The sequence below is a fragment of the Aptenodytes patagonicus genome, chromosome 13, assembly GCF_965638725.1.
Source record: "Aptenodytes patagonicus chromosome 13, bAptPat1.pri.cur, whole genome shotgun sequence".
Lineage (NCBI taxonomy): Eukaryota > Metazoa > Chordata > Aves > Sphenisciformes > Spheniscidae > Aptenodytes > Aptenodytes patagonicus.
In genome coordinates this window covers 3,719,041-3,731,527 of record NC_134961.1, presented here as the reverse complement: position 1 = coordinate 3,731,527, position 12,487 = coordinate 3,719,041, and the positions used below count along the sequence as shown (strand labels likewise).

Below are 12,487 nucleotides of genomic sequence, written 5' to 3'. Positions count from 1 at the left end.
AATGCTAACATGGCTACTCAATTTTTGGACCAGAAATAACTTGCATGTGCTCAATTATGCATGTAAGAGGAACAATTGCAACTGCTGTTCCTTTTCATGTAGATTTACTCTATGATCATTAAAATGTAATTCTCCACATGGGACTGCAGTGAGGGAAATGAAGTCAGCCTGTTGAAGATATCATTACAGAGATGCCACTGACCCTTCATAAACTAATAATATATTTTTTACAGGAATGACTCATTAAGTTCATATATTACAGCGATTTTTCTTCTCTCAGGCAAAGCATCGAAGCTTCCCAGCTGAGAATCAGCAGAAAATAAATGAACAAGACAACAAGCAGGTATTGCCAAAAGCTAAACACTGTAAATATTTTGCCCTTTTTGATAATTTATTAATGCAGTTTCAAAGTTATGTGGCGCTTTACAACATAGCGTAAGGAAAATTTGTGCCCAGTGACAGGACAAGAGGCAACAGGCACAAACTGAAACACAGGAGGTTCCATCTAAACATATGGAAGTACTTTTTTACTGTGCGTGTGAGACTGAGCATTAGAATAGGTTGCCCAGAGAGGTTGTGGAGTCTCCCTCCTTGGAGTTACGCAAAAGCTGTCTAGACATGGTCCTGGGCAGCTGGCTCTAGGTTCTGTGAAAATGTACAATAGATGTGTGCTGCAGGGAGTACCAGGGATGAGAAGAATATGAGGCAATTTGAGGATGCTTTTGACAATAGCAAGTCCATGGCAGAGTTTTCACAGTGAAATTTTGGATTAACTTGATTTGGGATGGATTGATAAAATTTAAGGAAGGCCAGAAGGAAGATGATGATACAGTTGTTCAAGCTTCAGATGCTCAAAACTAGAAAAATAGTTAAAGTGACAGGGAAGAGGGCATAGATTTGACCCATCATGAAGCTAAATCCATCAGGTGTTAGAGGTCATTCTATATATGCAAAGGAGCTTAAAACTGCCAGCTTTGCACTGCTAGAGCAAGAACCCTGATGCTTTGTTAATGACAATGATCAAGATAAATGAGAACCGAAGTTTTACCATTTGCCATTCATGCAGCCACACAGGAGTGTATAATCTAAAGTGGAGGATTAAAATGTATCTTATATTTAAAAAGCAGGAGGAGGGGTACAGAGTAAATAAGGAGAGAAAACACAAGATAGAGGTGGATCCCATGAGTTCTGTATAGAAGAGTGATAGCATATGAACCAGTTTAAAATTATACATGGGGTTTTTTTCCCTACACGTCTATAAATTAGTGAGAGTGGCAGCCTTGGAAATTCTTTTAATTTTTTCTGATTTGCCCTAAAAAGTAGTTTTTACATGACTTTCTACCACTATTAATGTTTGTAACAGAGTAAATAGGACATACCCAGTTCAACATCTTTATCAATGACCTGGTGGGGGAATCAAGTTTGCAGATGACATGAAATTGGCAGGACCAGTCAATAGGGCTGGGCTGCCATTCAGAGAGACGTAGACAGACTAGAGGATCTAGATCTTTATGAAATTCATTAAGGGCAAGTGCGAAGTCCTGCACCTGAGAGGCAAGAACCTCTTGCAACAATATAGGCTGAGAACAAGAACTAACTGTCTGGGAAGCAGCTCTGCGGAAAAGGACCTGAGGGTCTTTGTAGACAGCAAGCTGAATGTGAGCCAACAGTGTGCTCTGACAGCAAAGAAGGCCCAATGTTACCCCAGGCTGTATTAACAGGAGCATGAAATAGATCAACGGAAGGGGTTACCCTTCTGCTTAGCACTTGTTAGACCACATCTAGAATACTGCATCTGGTTTTGGGCTCACAGTACTGGGATTACATCAGTAAACTAGTGCAAGCTTAGCACATGGCTGCCAAGATGGTCAGGGGACTGGAGCACTTGCCAGAAGGCTTCAGGAGGACCTAGTAGCAGCCTCCCAATACCTAGGAGGAGGTCGTCAAGAAGAAGGAGCCAGCCTGTTCGCAGTGGTGCACAGTGGGTGGTGAAGAGATAACAGGCATAAGTTGAAACAAGAAGCTAAGACTGGGTATAAGGAAAAATTTTTTTCATCATGGGGAGAGTCAAGCAGTGGTTGCTAAGTGTGGTTGTGCAGTCTCCATCCTTGGAGGTTTTCAAGACCAGACTGGCTAAAAGACTGAGTAACCTGGTCTGGCTTCATAGCTGACCTAGCTCTGATCAGGAGGTTGGACTAGATGACCTCCTGAAGTTCCTTCCAACCTGAATTTTCCTATTACCCGGTGATCCTAACAATAATTAGCGAGTTGTTTTAATTCTCTTCTTTTTAAAAAAAAAGTTATTTAATCTCCATTTAAATAGTGCAGAATGTATGAAATTCTGCTATGTAATTATAAAGCTGTTGACATCTTTTTTTAATAAACTTTCTATCCTGTCTCGTTTCTGTTTATTTTGTCTCTCTGTTCTGTTTAGATATCCCCCAGAACTGAGTTTTGAAGTCACAGATAGGGTCAGTCTTGGTCTGTCAAAACAGAAGAAGGAAAGGAATCTTTGAGCTGCACCTGTAGGTATAGGGTGGGACAAGAAGCTTGCTGTTTGTAAATATATTAGGGAGGAAAAAGGACTAAATAGTCTAGTAGATGTAGGTGTTTATGCTGGGGAGAAAGAGAACTAACTGAAGAAATCCATCAGCTTTGTGTGGGTGTGTGAAATTTCTTCACTCCCTCTCACCAAGAGGCCTCAGCTTAAGGTGGGGCAGGCCAAAAGGGGATATATTTTGAGTCTGATAATTTTTCAGTAATACAAAAAGCCTGCATTGTCTCTCCTACTTGTGTTGACTTTTATATCATGTTTCTCCAATGACAGGGATCATGATCAGGCTTATAACCTAAGAATCCTATGCCTTGTCATTTCTTCATTCTACTTTTTTAATTATACAGCTGTTCTTTATGGTTTAATATGTATTGCCAGTTCAGAGATTACTTTTTTTTTCAGCTCAAACATTTATGAAAACAGAAAGCAGCAAAGAAATGTTCCATTTAACATGTTGCATTGGGATGTTAGAGAATGTGTTGTGAATTCACTCACTGTAAATTACAATATTGGAACAAAGTTTGGAAAAGCATATTATAGAATCATAGAATAAGTTAAGCTTGGAAGGGACCTCTGTTGAAGTTCAACAAGTCTGAGCACAAGGTCAGAGCGCCAGGGTCAGGACAGTCCCCAGTATCAGTACAGACTGGATGCTGAATGGATTGAGAGCAGCACTGCAGAGGAGGACTTGGGTATACAGGTGGGTGAAAAACTGGATATGAGCCAGCAGCGTGCACTTGCAGCCCAGAAAGCTAATTATCCGGGGCTGCATCAAAAGAAGCATGGCCAGCAGGTCGAGGGAGGTGATTCTCCTCCTCTACTCCACTCTCATGAGACCCCACCTGGAGCACTGTGTCCAGCTCTGGGATTCCCAGTACAAGACAGACATGGACCTGTTAGAGTGGGCCCAGAGGAGGGACATAAAAATGATCAGTGAGAGAGGGCTGGAACACCTCTGCTATGAAGAAAGGCTGAGAGAGTTGGGATTTTTTGGCCTGGAGAAGAGAAGGCTCTGGGGAGATGTTACTGTGGTCTTCCCATACTTAAAAGGGGCTTATAAGAAAGACGGAGAAAGACTTTTTACGAGGGCCCGTACTGACAGGACAAGGGGCAGTGTTTTTAAACTGAAAGAGGGTAGATTTAGATTGGATATAATGGTGAAATTCTTTACTATGAGGGTGGTGTGACACTGGAACAGGTTGCCCAGAGAAATTGTGGGTGCCCCGTCCCTGGAAGTGTTCATGGTTGGGTTGGGTGGGGCTTTGAGCATCATTTCAAGCATTTCAACTAGTGAAAGATGTCCCCGTCCATGGCAGAGGGGTTGGACTAGATGATCTTTAAAGGTCCTTTCCAAGCCAAACCATTAGGTGATTCTCTGGAGGTCTGTAGTCCATCTGTCCCCTTGTCAAAGTGGGGTCAGCTAGAGCAGGTTGCCCAGTGCCTTGTCTAGTAGTGTTTTGAGTATCTCCAAAAATGAAGACTCCACAGCCTCTTTGGGCAACATGTTCCAGTGTTTGGCCACCATCGCAGTAAAAAATTTTTTGTGTCTAAGTGAAACTCTGTATTTTAGTTTGTGCCCATTTTGAAAGAAAAAATTATTCATTCTCATGGTCATTATCAGCCTCTAATCTTGCATTATATCTAGCTTTGAAATAGAAATTTTCTGTGGTATTGGTAGAAATCAGTAGAGTAGATACTGCACAATCACTGCTCGTCACACAGAAGGCAATGGGAGGATGTGTGGATTGATTCAGTCACACTTAAATGTTGTTTTCATTAACTAAAAGATTGGAGGGAATAAATAAACAATAAAAAGAATTAATATACTGGAAACTCTGCACCAAGTCCCCGTAGACTTTGTGAAGTTATTTTTCAGTTTAGAGTGTTACATGGTTACTTTTGTTTGCATTTCTTACATTTTATAATTTAGATGTGTGATTTGTATGAAAAAAAAGTTCAGCTAGAAAGAAGTGGCACAGGTACAGGTCATTATATAATGTGATACGTGTGCAGTGCAGTCATGTTTCTCAGCTATCTAAACCAAAGGTTAGTTTATGCACCAATTGCATTTAGATTAAATGAGAAAATTTGCAGATCAAAAAAATAATATAGAATATAATTTGCGTACGAATGCATAATGAAATGGTACAATTCCTCAATACATATTTTCCTTTTGAAAAGAGGCATTAGACTTCAGCTAACTAATTATGTTTGTAGAGCTTATTTGCAAGTATTTAAACACCTTTTTTCTGAAAGCAGAATTCCCTCGTATGGTAGTGGTGTCCAGCTACATTGGAGAAATGCACTTGCTGGTAAATGATATGGAAAATTATCCTAATCTATTCATTCAGAGGGTTCTTCTGGATTTCTTTCTGTTTGAATTAAAATAACTACTTTAAAAAATACATTCTGTTTATTTTATATGTTCGTACATACATCTGTGTAAGTGTGTTTGTGTGTGTATACACATGTTGTTTGGGTTTTTTTTAACAGAACCATCTCAGTGTTTTTTCAGCAGTTAACCCACTTGCTTCAAGTATAACTTCCAGTCTGGCCTCCAGTGTTGGATCAGATAGTTCATCTCCTACAACTGTCTCTGCTATCAGTGCCAAAGCTCTCCCATTCTATTCTGGCAGTAACACAGTTGAATCGGTAATAGGTAAGTCTTAACATTTAATCTCCAATTGTACATGTTTTGTTGCATTATTCAAGTTCTTCTTGTTTCAGCATAGGTTCATAGAGCTTATTGGTAATGACAGTAATGTTGTACACACCTGCTTTATTATATGTAATTAAAAGCAATATCTGAAATTTAATTTAATTTTTTTCACCCAAAATCATTATTTTTCACAAGGTCTCCAATGTGAGCGTAGGAATGAGTGAATGGGATATTTAAACTGGAATTTTGGCATTGATATTGGCCAGTGATTAAAAAAAAATGTGTAAAACCTTCGTAATGCCACTCACTGTATTTCTAGAAGTAGAAGTACTGTATCCTCAACTTTTGTTGGTGGGCTGATGAGAGTTGACTTTTTTTTTTTAACGTTACCATAGCAGGTGCAATTACAGGTCTTACAATGTTCATATGAAAATGGGAGTTTTTTCTTTGGCTGACTGCATATTCTCCAGTCTGGTTATTTATATCTTCAAGGACAAAATCTTTTGTTCACACTACGTGGACCAGATTTGAAAGGACACAAAGAGGAGGAGCCCTTGTTTTCAGGGTGCACAAGACAGATTCTGGGAATTACTCACTTCCAAAATTTCTGTCATTAGCCCGGAGCCTTTCTCATGCTTCCAACCAGCTAAGCTGTTTATGTGGAAAATGGTAAAAGGAGATAAATATTTCAATAATAATTAGACACTGGAAACTTCAAAATTGGTCATGCTACTCCTGCTATGGTCTCACAGGCACCGGATAGAGAGGAATAATCACTTCCCTCAACCTGCTGGCTACACTTTTACTAATGCAGGCCAGTATGCTGTTAGCTTTTATTGCCACAGAACATGCTGAATCTGTCGTTCATCAGAATTCCTAGATCTTTTTCTGCAGTGCTGCTTTCTGATCATTTGGTCCCCAGCCTGTACTGCTGCAAGGGATTATTCTGTCCCAGGTGCAGCATTCTTGTATTTGCCTTCGTTGCACTTCATGAGGTTTCCGTCAGTCCTGTTCTCCAGGCTTTTGAGATCCCTCTAAATGGCAGTCCTGCCATCAAGTGTATCAGCTGCTCCCCAGTCCTGGTTTCAGCAGGGATAGAGTTAATTTCCTTCTTAGTAGCTGGTACACTGCTGTGTTTTGGATTTAGGACTAGAACAAAGTTGATAACACACCAGTGTTTTAGTTGTTGCTAGGTAGTGCTTACACTAGTCAAGGACTTTTCAGCTTCCCATGCTCTGCTGACTGGGAGGGCTGCAGGTGCACGGGGGTCTGGGAGGGGGGCACAGCCAGGACAGCTGACCCCAACTGGCCAAAGGGATATTCCATACCATGTGACGTCATGCTCAGCGTATAAAGCTGGAGGAAGAAGAAGGAAGTGGGGGGGACGTTCGGAGTGATGGCGTTTGTCTTCCCAAGTAACCATTACGCGTGATGGAGCCCTGCTTTCCTGGAGATGGCTGAACACCTGCCTGCCGATGGGAAGTAGTGAATGAATTCCTTGTTTTGCTTTGCTTGCGTGCACAGCTTTTGCTTTACCTATTAAACTGTCTTTATCTCAACCCACGAGTTTTCTCACTTTTACCCTTCCGATTCTCTCCCCCATCCCACTGGGGGGGAGTGAGTGAGCAGCTGTGTGGTGCTTAGTTGCCGGCTGAGGTTAAACCACAACATCCCCTTAATTTAGTGTTATCCACAAACTCATTGAAATTTGTGGCACTTTTACACAAAATATGGTTTATTCAGGAGGCTGTGGCAGGCAATGTTGTGATTTGAAAGATGCTGTATTTCATATTCTGTGGTGTAAGTCACATGATCAGGGAGTTGCTGTGATTAGCTGGTCTACTTGAAGCTTTCTGTATTTAAATTGATGTGTAGCAGCGACCAGGAGACTGCAGACAGTGAGTCAGCACTTCGGCATGGTAAGTTAGGCGTTCGCTCTTTTAATTTTTTTAGGAAAGAAATCTATGCAGAATATTAAATGATGGATCTTTTTCTGCAGTCTCACAAGCACATAGCTTGCTTTCCTTAAAGGTTTGTTTGATGATCTGTGTGTTAAAGCAGAAAATAAATTTTAAATTATTTTTAAATTTCAGAATTAGAATGAGCAGAATTTTAGTTTTTATTCTATGCAAGTAATATAATTTCATCAGCTTACGGTTCATATTTTAAGATATACTATGGAATTAAATCACATTTTTGCCAAGATAAACATTGCTTCTGGAATAAGTGGAGGCTAGTTGGCTGTAACAAGTTGCTCATATAACAATAAAAACCACAGTCTAATTTCTGTATACTAGATGTCATGCTAATTCAGTATAATTTTTAAATCGTGATATACTGAACAAGCGTTGCAAAGTCATTTAAACAGTGATATGCTATGTTTCCCATGTCCCAGTGTGATTATATTATTGAGCATAAGAGACTCTTCCTCTGAGTTAGAATATGCCTTTAGATAGTTTTCTAAAACAGTTTTCAGTATGCTATGTTTGTTAACAGAATATGAATCATAAAATACGTCTCATGTATGTATAAGTTAGTGTACTTTATGGTAACTGCGTAGATTTTGGTTTATTTCCTTAAAAGAATTTCATATATATATAAATTCTTTTTCCAGAGTTGCTCTTCGTGGATATACGGGATGGCATTGAAAATAAAGTGCTGCACGTAATCTGAATAGAGCAGAAAATTAAGACGTTATTGTAGAACAGAAAATAAATACATAGTGTTCTTGTAGGAAGTGGTGGATTGAAGAATCATAGAAAAAAGGGATAGCAAAAGAGCTGCAGCAAGGGAAGGGACTAGGTGATTATGGGAAAATGGGATGAATGGGTTTGGTAGAGGATTAGGGGAAATACAGGAGAGTTACATTAGCAAGGACTGAGGAAGCTTTGTCAGACAGTGCGGTCTGTAGCCTATTCTGTGGCCCTTTATCTTGATCTCACAGGGAGCTCCGAGCCCTCTCTGTCTGCTCCCTGAGTAATAGTCCCTAAGAGCTGGGGAAGAGAAGGGTGCAGGGGAGCTGGGAATAAGGACACCAATCAGATGGAACTAGTATTTAGCATTGAGGCTTGGACAATATGTTGAAAACTAAGGAATGATGGAGTGGAAGAAGGTATATTGTTGCAGTCTACTCCTGTCAAGGGAGATTGCTTGAGTTGTCTGGTTTTGTTCTAGTAAAAAACGAAAGAAGCATAATCTGAGAACATAAAAGCTGCAGGGTGTTTGAAGTCCTCCTGAAAATTTAAAAAAAAAAAAAAAAAAAAAAAAAAGAGAATAGAGAAATTAGATAAGCAAAGTGTCAAAGGAGACAGATTTGGAGAGGAATAAATAGGGAATGGGCAGCAGTGAAGGGAAGTGACTCAAGTGATAGTAGGGAGGAGGTGGAACCTTAACATTAGGGGACGTCTGCCAGCCTGACACTCCACCCTGTTGTCTGTGTTAGGTTCTGGGTAGACCTCCCCCTGGGAATGTTTTGATTGCTTCCATTGCTTTCTATTGGATACTCAAGCATGGGGATTTTGTCTATCTGGGAGATTTGCCATTCAAGGAAAATTGGTGTCTCTCCATTTGCTTCCCATATATGTTGTGATCTTAAGATGCTGTCTGTGTTCTCTCCCTGCACTCCACTGACTTTCCACCATGTGAGGTGGAATCTGAGAGAGCCGGAAGGTATCAGAAATTAAGCTTCGAAAATCTGCATAATAAACAGTAAGGAGACATGTCAGTCCTTTTTGTGGTAGGGGAGGACGAGTGTGGCAGAATGAGTTAAGGCCTCACATGAAGAGAACATGACAGGTTAGTGATTTAGTAAGGGTGCAGGCTTAGATTTGATCTACTATTTGGGCAGTATGATTTATGTCAGCCTCATTGTGTTTTTTTCCTGCTTGTCATACTTGCGTAGCAACATACTGAGCCAGACGCTGCAAATAACTTCAAATATTAATAACATCTGGGTGACGTGGGGAATTGCAAGAGCTTGAAAAAAATAGTGTTTCCCTGTTTAAAGATAATGACGGTGCTAATGATGGGATTTTAAAGCCTCTCTTTTCATGATTGAGAGAATTTTGAATTTTTTGAAAGAAAGTGGAACAGCTTCACTTGGTGAAAGTGAGAGGGATCTCTCCCAGAATATCCTGCAGCGTAATGATGAGAGGTTTGCTCTCACAGGTGTATGGCGTTTTTGCACAAAGGACGTTGAGACAAATTCACGTGTGAAAATTTATTAGTGGGTTGCATAGCTGATGGCACATAATGGTGAAAATTATTTCCAGATAAATATAGAAACAAAGAAAGGAGAGATAGAAGAAAGGGAAGGAGAAAACTGTCCCAGCAGCCAGGTGGGAAAAGAAGGGACAGGCAGGGCAGACCGAGCATCCTCTCCAGTGCAGCGGCTGGTTCTCTCCCACATAATACTTTTCCCATATTAACTGCATTAACTATAGTTTTTCATCAAGACTGTCCCAGACTCCTTATGGGCTCTTCCTGCTTATGATGTTATTAGTGTTAATTGGAGCACACTTTGGTTAGTGGATGGTGCTACATGCTAATTGGTTGTTGAGCTGTGTCCAAAGATGATATTGGATCCCACTAATGTAAATCAAAAGCTACAATCAGGAGTAGGAGAAGAGGAGAAAGGAAGCATGATTCTCACACCAGTGGCAGTCACTTCCCCTGAGAACCTACCATAACAGAGCTGTGAGGGTTGGCAGGTGCCAGATGGTGAGCATAACAAGATGGTGAGCATGAGAACAAGAAAGGAAACATACTGCCCCAGAAACTCTGGAAGGCACTACTGGAGCAGCTGGGTGAAAGGGCAAGATAGGCAGGCTACAGTGTTGCAGATGAAAGGCCCTTACCTTTATAAAAGGCAAAGGGACAGCAATGGGGACTTCTAATCTGGGTTTCACACAGCACTTGTGGCCGCTCTAAGCCTTGAGTCATCAAATAAAAGGAGGCCATCTCTCCCCTCCTTACTGTATTGTATAGAAGGACTGGCTTAGGCACCTGCCTCTAAGAGAAGGTTATTGCTGGAAAACTTTGAAAAGCTAGGGCATAGCCCTTCAGGCCAAAATGACGATGCAGAGAGAGCTTCCTCCCTCTGACTGTTGGACACCAAGCTGCTTTGTCAGTACTGCTGAAAGATAAGGATTATTGTTTGGGGACAACTCCATACTAATAAAGTTGTGTTGCTTTTGAGACCCAGGCTAGTAACTCTTCACAAAGAGCTATGTTAACTCTCAGGTATCTTTGTCATGAATGTCATTGTGTATGTGAACTTTATCTCTTGGCTGGTGTTTTGTTCTGGACAGCTTAGGCAGCTTCCTGCTGAGCACTGTTCTGTGGATCCTGCTTCTAGGTCAGTAACTCCCTTTATGTATTATGTGGAACTTCGAGACTGTGGAGTCTGTTAGATAGCCTAGTCAACATTAGAAAACGCCTCTACGTAATAACACTGCACTGATCGTGTATTAATGATCCAAATGGTCCTTTCATTTTCTGACTTTTAGCACTTTTACAACTGTCTAGTACTTCTGCCAAAGATTTTCTGCAGTTTACAATGCCTAATGTTTACGACTAGGCTATGGGAGAGGAATCAGTCTAATTCCAAAGGGATCAAGAGATCCTTTTTGGATCTTCTGGAAACTTTTACACAAGCCAGTGTATCTTTTATTTCTGTTTGTTCCTTTTCAACTCATTTAGGCTTTGTGCCAGTTTTTAATAATGATTTTCAACATAAAAATCTAAAAATTCTTTACAAAGGTGATCACTATCACTGACCACAGTGACTGGGATAGATAGTCACTTTCCTACCTGTAAAATCAGTATTTATTCAGACTTCTCTCCTGTCTTCCTGACTGTGCAGTTGTTCAACATTAGTTAAAGTATAGGTACAGAGGGATAAATTCCCTAATTACACCCTTTTCTGTGCAGAAAAGAAGTTAAGAGGAAGAAGGGAAAAAATATCCATCTTCTAACACTTCATAAGCAGTGGACCTAGTAAGAAGTATACTGATAAGAACTTTTTCATGACATTGCCCAGAGAAAGTTTAGACTGACGTAAGCCTTAAAATCAAAGGCAGTCTAACTGTTGAGTAGAAAGGAAATAATTATTTTGATTTTTATTTATTTTAAAATATTGCACGTTTTCATTTTAATATTCTGACATTCCTTACATCTGTATGCCCTGATATGTAACTCAGTTACCCCAACGGCTAACTGTTGTAAGGGGCATTTACAGTGCCTTTCTTCAGATATAATACCTGGTTTTATTCAATAATAATAAAAAATACATTTACATAGGTATCCAAATTTTATTTTTCCTCTTTTTCTGTTGACATACATCTAAGCACAACAGGTGACACAGATTTATTGAAAATCCAGATAGATAGCCACCTCTCCATTATCCTCTGTTCATCTCACCAGCTTAAAGAGCTGTAATAGTTTATATATGAAAGTTTTCCCTTTTAGGAAATACAGAGGATATCCTTCGCTGTGTGTCTGTAGTATGCTTAAGATCATGACCTAGATGCAAAACGGTTCTGTGATGGAAGCACTAACAAAAATAGTCAAATAAAGTTTCCTCATTTCAGCCATCATGGTAGTTTTGTGGATAATTCAAGGATAATTCATTGATACAATGTTTTGTTTAACAGGTTCTGCTTTAGATTTGCATTTTAATGATGTGAACGTCGCATCCATAGATAGAGAATTAGAAGATCAAGAAGGCAGTGACCTTGGATTAGCAAGTAAGAGGTCCAATTTGTAAAATTATACTCATTTAAAATATCTTTCTTTCTTACCTTTGTAAACTTTTACTCGTCAAAATAGTTACAGACGGCAAAGACTTTGAAGTCCTCAGTTTTGTTCCAGCTGTTTAACTTTGTGGTGTAAAGAGATTGCACTGCTATCATCCTGTCTGTATTTTGCAAGGGACCAGTCTATTAAACGTTTTTTGGTGGTTTTTTTTAACATGCTTAATGACTTGGGCCCATGGGCATAATAGTTGATGGAAGGACTTGCATGCATTTACAAGAAGGCATGATGCTTGAGCTTGACTGCCTGCATATTGAGTGCTGCAAATGTCTGACAGCAGGCAGTATGTGCTGTGGGGACCGAAAAGTACTTCCGTGGTTAGGTGGTCGCTGAGAGGGGGAGTGGGGACAATTCTTGAGGAGAAGGAGCTAGCAACATTTAGGACTTTAATACTTGCAAGTTAGGGATTTAATCTTTCTATCAATCTAGCCTGGAAGGAGGAATTTAGTTGAAGGTCTGTT

General features: G+C 40.0%; 1 protein-coding gene across 10 annotated transcripts in view; it reads left to right on the top strand.

The window, feature by feature from the left end:
- The window catches only part of UNKL (unk like zinc finger), a 62,088-nt gene that overhangs the window by 37,033 nt on the left and 12,568 nt on the right, over nucleotides 1-12,487 (top strand). For all 10 annotated transcript variants that reach the window (XM_076351122.1, XM_076351124.1, XM_076351123.1 and 7 more), the window contains 3 exons: nucleotides 281-343; nucleotides 5,048-5,213; nucleotides 11,867-11,959. In XM_076351122.1, the coding sequence (XP_076207237.1) occupies nucleotides 281-343; nucleotides 5,048-5,213; nucleotides 11,867-11,959 (322 nt within the window). The remainder of the gene's footprint in view (nucleotides 1-280; nucleotides 344-5,047; nucleotides 5,214-11,866; nucleotides 11,960-12,487) is intronic.